Genomic DNA, 14,558 nt, shown 5'->3' with positions numbered 1-14,558 from the left:
TAGTGGGAAGAAGACCTTAGCAAAACCAGCAGGCTGGTAAACAGCAAACTCTATGCTGACTACTATCTTCATAGACAGGAATTGGTTTATCTTCTCATTATCATTTGAAGAGGCTTTTGCCCTTGACGGAGATGCTTCTTCAAAAAGAGTGCAGCTCATGAAAGTCTGCATTATGAATATTACAGGGGCAGAAACCTTTCATAAGGGGCAAAACCAAGCATAATGAAAGAGAAAGTGAAGGGAGTAATCATTTAAAGGAGGTCAGGCACCAACCAAATGAAACTTTTTACACTGCAGCAGACCTGGGGCCTCCTGGTCAACGGGTCAAGGACTGCACTTCTTCCCAGGGGAGGAAACCTCTGGGCAGATGTGGGTGTAGCTCAGAAAGATGTGGGTGTACATCCAATTTTTAGCCTCCTCTCATCCCAACTGATTATCAGGAATGTGTAGAAAGAAATGACTGACCCCAGCTCTCAGTTGTGCCCAGGAATGATGTACTGAGCTAGGCTGAAGGGATGGGTTTGTATATCCCTCCATTCAGTGGGCATTTTCCACTAAAACCCAAATACCTTGCTATTGTGTACGCTTTGATAAGCCAGTTCTCACTGAAAGCTTATGAAACAAAGCAGGTCACCGTTGCATATCTGAAGGTCAATACATTACCATTTAGACGCAGGATTATAATTTATAAGCCTATTAGCTTTTTAAAAAGAGGTACACAGTACCAAGTCTGTTTTTCAGACAAGTAAATTTCAGACAACATTAGTAAACTATGTTCAGAAAAATTACTACAATGTCTCATTGGGTAACAATACTATTTCCTTCTGATCTGAAGGGGAAAACAGATTTCTCACAGAAACAAACTAAACATTTTTTTCTTTTCTTTTGTTCTTCTTTATACAAAAAAAAAGATAGAGTCCTTACCTTACAAACTCTCCCAACTCGGGAAAGGATTGTCTTGTCAGACGTGCCACTATCTTGTGATATTTCTCGGAAAAAGAAGTAGATTTTGTCATCATCTGGGTTATAGGTGTCTGGGATGGGAAAAGTTCCAATGAATTTTGCTCCTAGAAATAAAAAAAAAAAATGTTTTAAGATACAAAGAAAAGTCTTAATACCTGATACTAAATTTCTATTTCAATATCTGCATTTATTTTGCATCTTCCACTGAATTAAAAGTATCACTATATAGACACATAGCAGTAAGTTTCTTACTCTGAGCAAAACTCACCATCAATTCTGAAATATTTACTCTTAGTGTGATGTTTTTGCATATAAATCTTACTACCACTTGTATAAATATGCAACACTAGCTATCACTCTGAAAATACTTTCAGTACAAAATATTGCCTACAAAAATCTGCCTTATTGCTCTTGCCACCAATACTAAGCAAAGTAAATTCTCTGAAATCAAGTGGTAGAATTTAAACTAATTTAATTACACATTGCTGCAGTTATGAGTACAGAAATACACTACTGTTTACTAGAGATAGCTTGCAAAGGAATGAAAGAACCTTTATTGATCCATGGGATTAAAAATTCAATATAAATGACAGCTTTCCCAAGTTAAGAGTTTCCTGCATATCTGTGCTATAACAATCTTACTGATTATATTTACCAAATCCAATACAATGCCATGCTGGGATTTCCAAGTTAGCATGCCAAACTCCACAACTGACTAGTCAGTCTTAAGAACACAGTTCCTTGTCGTGCACGAAAACACATCAGCTATATCAATGTAACGGTTTGTTTGGGTTATTTAAATCCGCTTTTTGCAAGAAATGCTACAGCATGCCTTGCCTTGACATGCTGAGCTGTTATATTACTTCTGGTCTCTTCCAAAGCAAGCTTGAGTGTCTTTGCCTGCATCTTATAGGTATACTTATTGGGACAAGAATTTAATACATGTCCTTCACTGTCTTCCTCAGCTCCCTCATTTATGATCATTTTTGAGAAGTCGTGGCAGTCTGGGGAAGTTCCCGCTGACTGGACAAGGGGAAACATAACCCCCATCTTCAAGAAGGGGAAAAAGGAAGACCTGGGGAACTACAGGCCAGTCAGTCTCACCTCTGTGCCTGGCACGATCATGGAGTAGATCCTCCTGGAAACTATACTGAGGCACACGGGAATCAAGGAGGTGATCGATGACAGCCAACATGGCTTCACCAAGGGCAAATCATGCCTGACAAATTTGGTGGCCTTCTATGACGGGGTTACAACACTGGTGGATAGGGGAAGAGCAACTGATGTCATCTACCTGGAATTGTGCAAAGCATTTGACACTGTCCCGCACGACATCCTTGTCTCTAAATTGGAGAGACATGGACTTGACGGATGGACCCTTTGGTGGATAAAGAATTGGCTGGATGGTCTCACTCAAAGAGTTACGGTCAACGGCTCAATGTCCAAGTGGACACCAGTGACGAGTGGCTTTCCTCAGGGGTCGGTATTGAGACTGGTCCTGTTTAACATCTTTGCCAGCGACATGGACAGTGGGATTGAGTGCGCCCTCAGCAAGTTTGCCGACGACACCAAGCTGTGCGGTGTGGCTGACACGTTGGAGGGAAGGGATGCCATCTAGAGGGACCTTGACAGGCTTGAGAGGTGGGCCTGTGCAAACCTCATCAAGTTCAACAAGGCCAAGTGCAAGGTCCTGCATGTGGGTCAGGGCAATCCCAAGCACAAATACAGGCTGGGTGGAGAATGGATTGAGAGCAGCCCTGAGGAGAAGGACTTGGGAGTGATGGTTGACGAGAAGCTCAACATGAGCCAGCAGTGCGTGCTTGCAGCCCAGAAGGCCAACTGCATCCTGGGCTGCATCAAAAGAAGCGTGGCCAGCAGGTCGAGGGAGGTGATACTGCCCCTTTACTCCGCTCTCGTGAGACCCCACCTGGAGTACTGCGTTCAGCTCTGGGGGCCACAACATAAGAAGGACATGAGCTGTTGGAGCGAGTCCAGAGGAGGGCCACCAAGATGATCAGAGGGCTGGAGTACCTCTCCTATGGAGACAGGCTGAGACAGTTGGAGCTGTTCAGCCTGGAGAAGAGAAGGCTTCAGGGAGACCTTGTAGCAGCCTTCCAGTACCTGAAGGGGGCCTACAGGAAAGCAGGAGAGGGGCTTTTTACATGGACAAGTAGTGATAGGACGAGGGGGAATGATTTTAAACTGCAAGAGGGTAGATTTAGATTAGATATTAGGAAGAAATTCTTTACTGTGAGGGTGGTGAGACACTGGAACAGGTTGCCCAGAGAAGCTGTGGCTGCCCCCTCCATGGCAGTGTTTAAGGCCAGGTTGGATGAGGCTTTGAGCAACCTGGTCTAGAGGAAAGGTGTCCCTGCCTGTGGCAGGGGGGCTGGAACTAGATGATCTTTAAGGTCCCTTCCAACCCAAACCATTCTATGATTCTGTCTCCAGTCCTGCTCTACCTGCTCACCAGTTGTGTTTGTTTTGTTTTGTTTTGTGTTTGGTTTTTTTTCCTTTAAATTTTGCACTAAATCAGAAATTAAACTAATTCCAGAGGCCCCTGACTGCAGCAGAGCAGGCAATAATACTGTCTTGCACAAGTGAACCAGATGCTTGGGGAAGAGATTTTTAAGACTTTCCCCAACGTGCTACAATAGATGAGCTCTTCTGAGGGCACTCGGATCAATTATGTTTTTCTTTAAACAGAAGTGGCTATACAAATACGGTGCAAAGAGACCCTTGACTCTAAAATACATTCTTTCAGCGATAAAATACACAGTCTTCTCTCCCCATAAGCAGACAGGCTGCAGCAGAAAGCAATAAGAAGGATGGTGTAAGACAGCAGAGCAAACAGAGCACACTGGTAATATGTGGGGAATACTATTATCAGCTTTTAATGCATCTTCATGCCTTTGTCCTTTTTATAATGATTGTTACTTTATATTAGTCTTGAGGAATACCATGAACTCTACAGTACACACAGAACAAAAAGAGGGTCCTTTATTCAAAAGTTCACAGTCAAAGGCTTGAGACAAAATGGGATGTGTTTAGGTGCTGAATGTGCACCTTCGTGACAGAAGAGTAAATTTATGGGTCAAAATAGTCACAGTGCTGCTTCCATTTTAAACCTTTCTGACACTAGAGAATGGTGTCAGCAGAAAAATGAAATGATGCAGGCATCAAGCTCTATAAATTTAAGTTAGGATTTCAAAATGAGCCTAAAGAAAATATTCAATTACCTCTCAGGGCCTGCAAGACTACTTCGAAGATTAGATCTCTAAGCGTGAATAAATACATAAATACGCTTCGAGTATGGTTTCTTAAATAATGCGGTTAGCTAAACAGCAATCTAATAGGAAAACCTGTGGAATACTTCTATAGCATGCTTTTGAATTTCACATAGATTTTGTTTTTTTAAACCCCGTTCACAGAACAACACTCTGAATATATGGGGTTTTTTTGAATTAAATTTCATTGCTTTACTTGGCAAGCCAAATGCAAAACCAAATGTCTCAATACCAATTCCTGGAACAGATTTAGAAGAATCTCTAACGAATTAAAGGAACACAAATATTTAACGATGTTAAATCACAATGGAAAACACTGAAGTTGAAAGTTAAATCCAAATAAAAATACACTGTAAAATATATGAAGACAAAGAGACTGAAAGCAATTTAATGAGAGATCATGATTTGAAAAGCACATTACGTTCTTCAAGGGAGATCTTTCTCTCATCTTTTATAATCCATCCATACAACACAGAAAAGTGTATTTAAACGAACTGTGAATTAGGTTTTTGGATTCTTTGCATGGGTAACAAATTATATGATGATGATTTCAAACCACCGTTTGTTTTCCCATACACACAGTTGTCCCTCCCTAATTGCTTCAATAGAAGGTTTTCACACATATTAATTTCATGGCTAGATTGTATGTAACCAAACAGGGGATTAAAGGCATCATGAGGTCTGACCATAGATGGCACAATAAATTCAGGTATTGCTGGTGGTTTTTTAAACATGCTCTTGTGACCTAGTGGGAAGAGCTGTTACACTTAGTCCTTCACCGCTGGGTTTGCTGGAGTGGTGATGTTTGCTGTTGGTTACCTACTGGCTATCACACTGTTCTAATGACAGCAGTAGTTTTAGACAGTGCAATCTTGCATGCCTTAGTAAGACCTACAGAGGAGTAAGACTCATTAGGGTCAGAAAAAGAGAACAGCAAATGAGTAGCAAACCCCAGAACATGAAAAAATGAAAAAGCAACCCAAAACAGTGGGAGGCAGCAGCCCTTTGTGGTTGGGTTGCCAGAAATGTGGCATAATAATATGCAAAGGATAGTGCTCACCTCATTTACCTTTAACCATCTAGAAGTCAAGCTCCTAACCTACACTTATCCAGGTCCTCTCTCAGGGAAGGGCACAAGGGAGAAAGTGACAATGAATAATCCTATTTTAAGACAGATTCCTACAATAGGTGGGGTGAGTCACGCTCTGGAAGTGTCTCTTGTCTCCGTAAATTACAGGGACAACCAAATTGACTGAGCTCAGACAGGATGCTAGCTTTTGCCTTTTAGAGCTAAGTGAGATGAATCCCATCCAAAGTTCGCAGGATATAAAGAAGTCATTGCCTGCAAGTCTTTGCCCTAGCAAAGACAACTAAATTGCAATGAAAAAAATATTTTAAAAAAGATGAATGTAATTCAGGGAAGCACTCATTCCAACTATGCCATTAGCTTCCTATAAAGGAGGGAGGAATGTGCAGTTGTTTCGTGCATGCCTGTATGTAGGGCTCGGGTATCCCACCACAGGACATCCTCCTCTGCCTGCTGGGCTGGAGCGGGACAGACTCGGTTCCAGTGGGTGGCTTTGCCATCCAGAGCGGGGCCACCAGCCCCACGCGCCTCATCCCTGTCCACGGTCACGGGTGAGGCAGCTCCAGTCAGCAGCTGCAGGACCGCCTGATTCTTCAGCTCTGCAGGAAAAGGACTGAAGTCTGAGCAGAGGCAGCATCCCCTCTGTCTTCAGTGCCACCATATGCCTGTGTGAGCCTGTGTGAGCGTGAGTCATGGGAAAGATTAGCTGCCTTCCTCCCTTTCTCCTTTGTGGAGCTGCTATTCAGTCATTGAGATTAAGACATGCCTTAATTAGTCAAGATAGAGATGCCCTGTAAGGAACTGGAAGGTATCCTACGCATTTTTCCCTTATGCTTTGTCTTTCCCTCCCTTCCCTCAGGAAAGGATAATCTTGTTCCCAGAAACAGAATAAAACCAAACTTTAAAAATATTTAGGTGCATTACAGCAAAACTTCCTCAGCCCTCTGGAACAAAACAAGTTACACATTTTATGCTTATCCCAAGTAAAACATGAGTCACGCCTGGAAATAATATATTTCTAATTGTACAATTACTCAAGTATGTACAACTTTTCCTGGAGGTCTAACACATGCTTGGTAAATGCATGGTAGATTCAGGGAAGAGGGGATTTAGATGAGATGGGGGAGTTTTAAAGCTGAAATCAAGTAAATATTTTCTTTATACCAATATCAGTTGAAAGCACAAATCTATGTAATTGGTAACGTCACACAATAAATTAGAAATATATAGGCTACTCTATGGTTTATTGCAGAAACAATCCCATCATTTAGAGTTGCACTCAACCTTAAAAGGACTGTTTCAAAATATTAAAAGCACCTAGTTTATATCTGTGCCTCTTAGTATAACACTGAGTGGATTGTGTATGTGAAGTCTTACACAGAGCATGGCTGTAGTTTTTTACATGGCTGGAAACAAGGTAAACCTGAAGAATATATGGGGTCTTCAGTGTTTATATAGTGGGGAGTAATTTTCACATCGCACTCTAGCACACAAAAGCTGTTTTTCAAACCCAGACATATTAATATATTATTCTCCTTAGAAAACTTTCACAAATACAGATGCTTAAAGTGAAAACAGATCAAAACATGAATCAATCTAAATGAAAGAAGAAAGGCAGACACCCCCCACTCAGCCTCCAAACTAAAACACATAAATAGTTCTCAAACCTTTAGTTTATTCTGTGTTTTTGTATTGTTCCCTTGCCTCAAACTGCTCATGAAGAAACCTTAATAGCATAAAGAAATGTTTGGAACTGGATATTTAAGCTATAAGTTCTTTTGGGCTGGGAACTGAACCCTGTAATGCTCAAGGTGGATCTATACTAATGATAACACCAGGTGTTCCTCAGGACCAAACTGCAGTAAATCTTTCTTTTTAGGATATTATATCATCCCTTAGGAAAGCGGCTACCCCAACCAAGCATCTTTCCATGCTGAGCATCAGCAGGCTGCCAGTGGTGAAAATGGATATTCAGTTGCATGGTTAATTAAAGTTAGAGAAGCTGGAAGGACCCATCCTGGTCCATACAGCTTACAGCCTATTTCCGGTCTACATTGCACAAGGGATGTGTAGAAATGAGAGACAGGAGATAGAAGGGGTGGAACAAGAAATGTTTTGAGCACACGAGATGAAAGTGGGGTGGGTCAGCAGTCAGATGTGAGATTTTTCTCTGTGTCCAAAGGACTGCTCCTATTTGGAAGGGTAAAATGACGTTAAGTGGCTTCTCATTTCCTCCTCATCTCACAGCAGAAATCCTGAGGTTATGGAGTTACATCTAGACAGAAACGTAAGGCAACAGCTTAGAAGAAAGGAGAGAAGAGGTAGGAAAAAATAATTTTAAAAAAAGAACATTTTCTCTTGTTGAGGTCTCAAAGAGTTAAAAGAAAAAAATATCCCTTTCAGAAGTTGTCTGCTGGGAAGACAACTTAACCCTGTGGTCAGCAGGCCCTGGGTTTACAATACACCCATAATAGTTACACGGGCATCATGAATCAGGGCCAGTGCTGCCACATCTTTAAAGACAGTTGACTGCTAAAAGGGGGATGCTTTAATTGAGCAGGGTTAGCTTGTGAGCAAAGTTTTCCATGTTACTCTGTGTGTGGTTTGAGACTGGCTGGGTGTAAATGCAGCCAGTTTTTCAGAGGGTTTACTAGCTCAGAATGTTTTTTAATGGGTAAGAAAAAGCAGTGTTTTGCTTGGGAAGCTATTTTAGGGTGCCCTTAGTGGTTTTAAAATGATCCTCACAGCAACAAAGGGTATTTTTCCCCCTCAAAAAAGGAAAGGAAAGGAAAGGAAAAAAAAGACCTCCTACCTAAAAACGTGGAATTTCTAGTCTGTCATTTCAACATGCTGTAGGGAACAGCTTTTACCAAGTGATCGGAAAAAAGGGTTTTAAAAAAAATTATTGCAACAAGACTGGGAACAGAAGCATTTAAGTCATGATATTATTCCAATTACAGGACTATATAAAGATGTATAGATCAAAGACAGAAAGAATGATTAGGTCTTATGCTCCTACTCTTTCCTTAATTAGCATTTTCACCTTTGTGACTCTTCTCAAGTGCATTTTTGTTCCACTGAGTTTTTTTTTAAATAATCTACATAATCCAAAGATACCATGATACAATATCCATATTTATAGTTACTGGACATATGTTTATATAAGAAAGGGGCTATTAACTTCAGAGAGGCAGGGACAATACAAATGACAACAACATATGTTTGGGATCTTACCAGTAAGCCAGTAATGTTCAGAAATGTCAGTTCTGATGTAATGGTGGTCATGAGAAGGGCCCAGAGAACGTGTTAGAGCAGTGTCTTTGCCAAGGAAATCAGAAGCTGTTCCAGCATAAAGATACTCATCTGCAAATGAAAAAGAAATAGGGTTTCTGCAGCTGTGGGGTAAACAAAATTATAACTTTTCATGTTTTGTTGGGTGAATAACACCTGTGTTTTGAACTAATTAAATGTTTTAAAGTAGTATTGGCTTATATATAATGGGATTTTGGGTTCTGTGATTAATTTCATTTAAATGAGGGTAGTATTTGTAACTATATGTCTGAGAAGTAAAGGAGTCCAAGACTAATTTTCAGATCTTTTAGGCACTCAGAAAAGTAAATTCCGCAGGCTTTAATGGGTTCTGGGCTCTTAAGGGTATAAAGATGTATTCGATCTGAGCATCCTGCCCCATGGGCGCTGACCATGCATCTGGGGGCCATGGCAAGGACACAACCATCTATCCATTCAGGCTAGCTCTTGTGTCCCAGGCTTGCCACGGCCCTGATGGCTTTGCTGCTCCTGAGCTTGAGCTAGTAAACATGATGGATGCTTCACTGTGGGAACTTTGCAGCTTGGCCCTTTCCTGGTGTAGGTATCTCTGTCCAACACCTCATTCATGAAGAGGAATTTAGGCACTACGGGAATTCTTCTCAACTATGTAATGTGTTAATGGTAGGAATATGGCTACAGACCCAAATCGTGATCATTTTAACATAGCGAGTGGTCCCACTAAAATAAATGAGACATCTTGCAGCCAGAATTTGCCTTACAAGGAAGATACATCTATAGTACAGCACAGTGCGCTTGCTGCAATTGCAGTTACTATTTAGTCTTCTGCCAGATTTGTGGGCAATGTAAAACTTCACAACCTTAAAAATTGCACAATATTTTGTTTTCCTCCAGATCTTGGTACTTTTTTAAAAAGAAGCAAAGAACCAGTATCACTGCGAATTTTTTTTTACCGCATAGTGCATTTTACAATTCTCTTTTTTTTCCCCCCTGCAAAATAGCAAGATAGCTTTATTGGTTGTAGGAGTTTCATTTTTGTTTAATGACTTGCAACAATAAATCGCTGGAGTTCATAAAAGAAAAAAAGGTTCATGTTCATAAATGACAATCATATAAAAAGCTATATGATACATAAAAATCCCCTTGCAGGAGTTCCTTCTCCAGGTTTTCTGATACTCTGGATGGAAACATTTCAGAAGATCTTTTAGTGAGAAGTTCTTTGTTGAGAGTGAATGCAGAATAAATACCATTCAACACAGATGTTTGTGTTTTCATTTGCGAAAGATGTAAATGCACTTAAAAAAATAAGATCAAGGGGAAATAAAAAAACCCACAACCCACTATTCACAAGCACTTTATTTGGCAAAAGAAGATCTATCAGCTTTCTTTTTACTTCATTATTATTGTTGCTTATGCATTATTTCCGTGACAGTATTGGAACACACATCTTTCAGACAGCATGTTGCCTTTGCAAAGAAACAATAGTGCATTCTGAAAGGTTTTTGTCATAATGAGGAATGGGCAGGGTAATTGGTGTTTGCTAACTGACAGGCACTCAGTGATCGATAAATCTGAAGGGCTAATAGAAATTCTTCATTCTTGCTTAGGCTCTGCTGACAAGGCATTTTCAGCACTTCTCCAGGCTTTTGGTGTCTCTCATTGCAAGTTCCAGCTATGTCCAGAACACTTTTGGTGAGCGGTAGTTTGTAATAGAAGATGGATGACAAGCAGGTGATTTTTCAGTCAAAAAGACTAGCTTTTCAAGTTTATCTGTGGAATTTACTTGGGGCAAAATGCTGTGTAGAATTCAAAGAGAGATTACATATTTCTACAAAGAATTAAAATTACCCACTTGTGTTAACCTACATATATGAGTGAAAATATAATCAAATATTATTTAGCTCATATATGCATAACTGATTAGAAAATGTTTTCTGAATGATACAAGTAATGTTTATTGCCATTTTGCAGATAAATAAAACTAGGCAGAGAGAAGTGACATGCCAAAGGTTACTCCTCTCATCAGTGGCAGAGATGGGAACTGAGCTCCCCTGAGTCCCAGGGCAGTATATTATCCGAGAGCTATACTCCTCTCCTAGTACTTCTGGGAATAAAGTAATGATCAAAAGATAGGCCAAGAACACATTCTCTAGTCAGGCTTGTAACTCTTTACAGTGCTCCTTATACATTATTGTGAAGCACTTGACACCAGGCACAGTCAGAGAAGGGATACTAGAATACTCTGACCATTAATTTTATCTAGGCTGAAAATTCTTATGTACTGAAGTTCATGTTTTAGTTAGCTAAAAGACGGCAGCTTCTTCATTTCACAAGATTTAATAGAGCAGTCAAAGCACTAGAGTGCTACCGAAATTAGCCAACGCTGTAATAAATCATGGAGTTCTATTGCATTTAAAAAAAAAAAGTAAAAAAAAAAAGTTAAAGATTCTAGAATCCCATTTTAAAAATAGACTTCACAGTCATTAAACAGGACTAGGGGTCCCTGAGAAGAATAAGCGCTGGCTTTAATCTATTGTTTTTAATAAAGGAAGTCCTGCCCCATCTGTTGGGTCAGAATCACAAATCATCTATCTTATTATCTGAGAATAAAGACTGAACATTAGTCATATTCTTTTTATAACACAGAGCGACCGATACTTCAAAGCATTGTCACCACTGCTCTTTTGCTGTAAATGAAAACGTCATGGTGCTTCACTCTTATCTTGTATTCATATGCTGACGGACAAGTTAAATGAAAATTGTCCAAAGCTATGAACCAAACCATGACAAAAGTAGCTCTTCTAGTGATTTGAAATCCGGAGGTCAAGCTGACATTCCTTGGCACCAAATGTCAGACCACACAGCACTGCGATGCACGCAGCAGGCAGATTGCACTATCTTGTTCCTAAGCTTCCAGCTTCAGAAGTGGCTACTCGAGTAAATAGAAACCTCAAAAATGTATTTATGGAAATAGTGGATGTCAGCAGACTTCAAAGGGCAGAACATATCGATAATTGCAGAAAGAGGCTCAGAAGAGCTTGAAACGTTGTCTGTCCGTGTGGTTTTTTTGTTGTCTTCTTAAAGGAGAAATGACTGGGTGAGGATGAAACTGCCTTCCTGCTCAACTGGCAAAGGCTTCACAGCCACTCAGATGTCTCTGTTTGTGTTGCTGCACTTCGAGCTCTTTGGTGTCTGCAGACTGAAGGCTCCCTCAGCTCCAAGAGCACAAACCAGCATCAGAAACACGACTAACACCAGAGGAACTCCAACGACGACATCTGCTGAGCCTCTGACCCTGGGCTCACATACGAAGCCATCGCACGGCTGAGAGGAGCGCCTGGCTCTGATGGTTTCTTACCTGCCATCACTGAAGCAAATGGCTGCTGAGGATCAAAAGGGCATTTCAACCTGCCAGACTCCAAGTTCTGAGTATCCAGCCGGAATACCGTTTCCTGAGAATAAACACATATTCATTACCCTGGTGTGACTGCAGAGAAAAACTCACTTAGACGAACTGTTCTGCGAACATATGAAGTGAAGGTGTGTTAGATCATGTAGCTGTCATCTCAGCATTGATGTTTACAGTCCATGTCTCTGTTTTATATCTGGATTTTTTTCACTTATTGTTTTAATGTATTCTGTTCACTTTGTAGTGCAACACAAATCTTAAAAAAATAAAATTATTTTCAGAAAAAAAGATGCATTGTTCATTTCTACTCAAATTGAAAGCTGGATTGTACTTAAAAGGCACTGGCTTCTATTTGGGAAAGTGCTGATAGAGTGTGTTGCAACAGGAGACACAGAAGGGATTCTGGCTGACTCTTAAATTTCTCCAGGGACTGCTGAATAACGTTTGTGGCAGACACAGTTCAGCCCCTTTTAAATGAAAGCAGCATATGCTCTTTCTTGTTATTTTTAACAAGGCTAATGATACAAGAGATATCACAATAGATCCTTCCTTGTAGTTCCCAAATACAGTGTGATTAATTCCTGGGTCACAGAACAAGGACATAGAAGAAGATAAAGAAAAGAAATTATTTAAAAACTATTCCTGATGTTTTCAGTGGGCAATCATCATGTCAGTTGTTGTAAGCAGTAATTTGAAGTTTTACTATAGTTTTGAATTGCCAAAATGGACACTTTTACTTGTTCGTTCCACTAGTTTCCTAAAAGCACACCTAACCTGAAACCCATAGTGAGTCCTTCTGAAGGCAAATTGATTGCTCAGAGGAGTAAAGTGAAGTCTTTGCAGGTATAGAGACTTGGTTTTCAGAATTCTGCTGCTGTTAGAGAAGGGAGATTGCCTACAGAAGTACTGTTAAAATGTTCTCCTACCTACAGTGATATTTAAAATCCCACTAGCCTTCAGGAATCAAATCGTTGTGGGTTTAATGTCTATCGTAGAGACATAACTTTTGAAGTTAGTTTAAAAAAAAACCAGAATATCTTTATGATTTAAACAATTACTTTAAAAAGGGTGAAGTGATTTTAATTATTTGTTTCTATACCTCCATCTTGCAAGAGGACTGAAGAGTACAAATGATAGCTAAGTATGCCCAAAGATGGCCACATAGGATCAGACTTCACAACACATTAAATCAATTCATCCTTAATGTACATCAGATTATAAATGACCAAACCTTTCTATTTCATTGAGGTGTTTCCTAAACTCTCCAGGCTCAGAAGACAAAAGCCCAGGATATTGAATAATTAAGCTCCTTAAATGAAAAGAAAAATCAATTCCAATCTATGAACATAAATTCCATTTCCTCCATCAATCCTGGTTGATATGAAACAATTTAATTGTCAAAACCCAATCCTTTTTATTTTCCCAAACCTGTGGGATATCAGGTAAACCAAATTCTCAGGCTACTGAAATGGGTCAGAACACATCAAAGACAAAACTAAATTAAAAATTAAACTTTTTTTTTTTCTGACAATACTATGTTAGTGTCCCATTCTCATTTTTTCTAAGATGAGCAATCCTGAGCTTCTCAGAGGATCCTGTTCGCGTCACATGAAAAGGGACTGTCTCCAAGTTCAGCAGTACTGAAGGGACTGAAGGCTTTATAGATCAACATCAAATATTTCAGACTTCACCCAGACAAACTAATGGACATTACCAGCCATTCACATGGAATTAACCTCCTGCTTTCACTTTGGACAAAGCTTTCAAAGAAAAGAGCATCCCTTGGAGAGCTGTGGCTAACAGCACCAACCAAGCCAAGCCTCTTCTTCACCAGCCAAGAGAAGTTTTGCCAGTGACTTCAGCAATAGCAAGACTAGGACTTTAATCCCCTTTAATTGTGTGATCCCGTAGGGGATTTGTACTGCTTCAAAAGCAGTGTCTGCTGTGGTTTTGAGTCACCTGACCCACGCTGTTTTCCTCTCCATTTTCACAGCACTGGCACTGGCCAGCAGACCTCTGTGCAGATCCACCAGCAGCTTTCAAAGGTCAGCAGGGCACTGCCTGGTTTCACAGCCCCTGTGAAGCTATCTCAGACCCTGGCTCTCCCAAGCATCCCACAGCTTCCTGTAGAGGTTGCTAATTACCAAACATCCATTATCCATTCTTATAACCCAGAGATTAAAAAAAAAAAGAAAAAAACAAGGAGAAAAAAAAAGAAAAAAAAGACTAATGTAACGGATCTGCAATAACAGTGTTTTGAGTTATGACGTAGGACTCCTGGCTTCAGTTCCTACAACCAAGAGACATTTTCAGCTGCCTGTCAAATTCACGTCAATGGGTCTGTCCTCAGCACCCTCCTGCCATGTCACATTTATCTGGAGAGGCAGTGCAAGGACACTGGCTGCAGGGTGTTTGAGAACCAAGAAGGAAAGGGAAAATATACCTCATGCCATTCAAAGCTTTTAATTCAGTAGGAGGCTGTAGAAGAGATGCACCATCAGAAGAGGTGCAAATAGCGCTGAGC

At 40.3% G+C, this 14,558-nt stretch overlaps 1 protein-coding gene across 3 annotated transcripts in view; it reads right to left on the bottom strand.

Moving 5' to 3' along the window:
• SEMA3D (semaphorin 3D) overlaps window positions 1-14,558 on the bottom strand; it is a 152,625-nt gene that overhangs the window by 56,613 nt on the left and 81,454 nt on the right. For all 3 annotated transcript variants that reach the window (XM_068400482.1, XM_068400483.1, XM_068400481.1), the window contains exons 6-8: window positions 11,984-12,077; window positions 8,572-8,700; window positions 925-1,067 (exon numbers count right to left, since the gene is read on the bottom strand). In XM_068400482.1, the coding sequence (XP_068256583.1) occupies window positions 925-1,067; window positions 8,572-8,700; window positions 11,984-12,077 (366 nt within the window). The remainder of the gene's footprint in view (window positions 1-924; window positions 1,068-8,571; window positions 8,701-11,983; window positions 12,078-14,558) is intronic.

The sequence above is a fragment of the Nyctibius grandis genome, chromosome 5 (assembly GCF_013368605.1).
Source record: "Nyctibius grandis isolate bNycGra1 chromosome 5, bNycGra1.pri, whole genome shotgun sequence".
NCBI lineage: Eukaryota > Metazoa > Chordata > Aves > Nyctibiiformes > Nyctibiidae > Nyctibius > Nyctibius grandis.
Note: the sequence above shows the minus strand (reverse complement) of the source record. Positions and strands in the feature narration are given on the sequence as shown.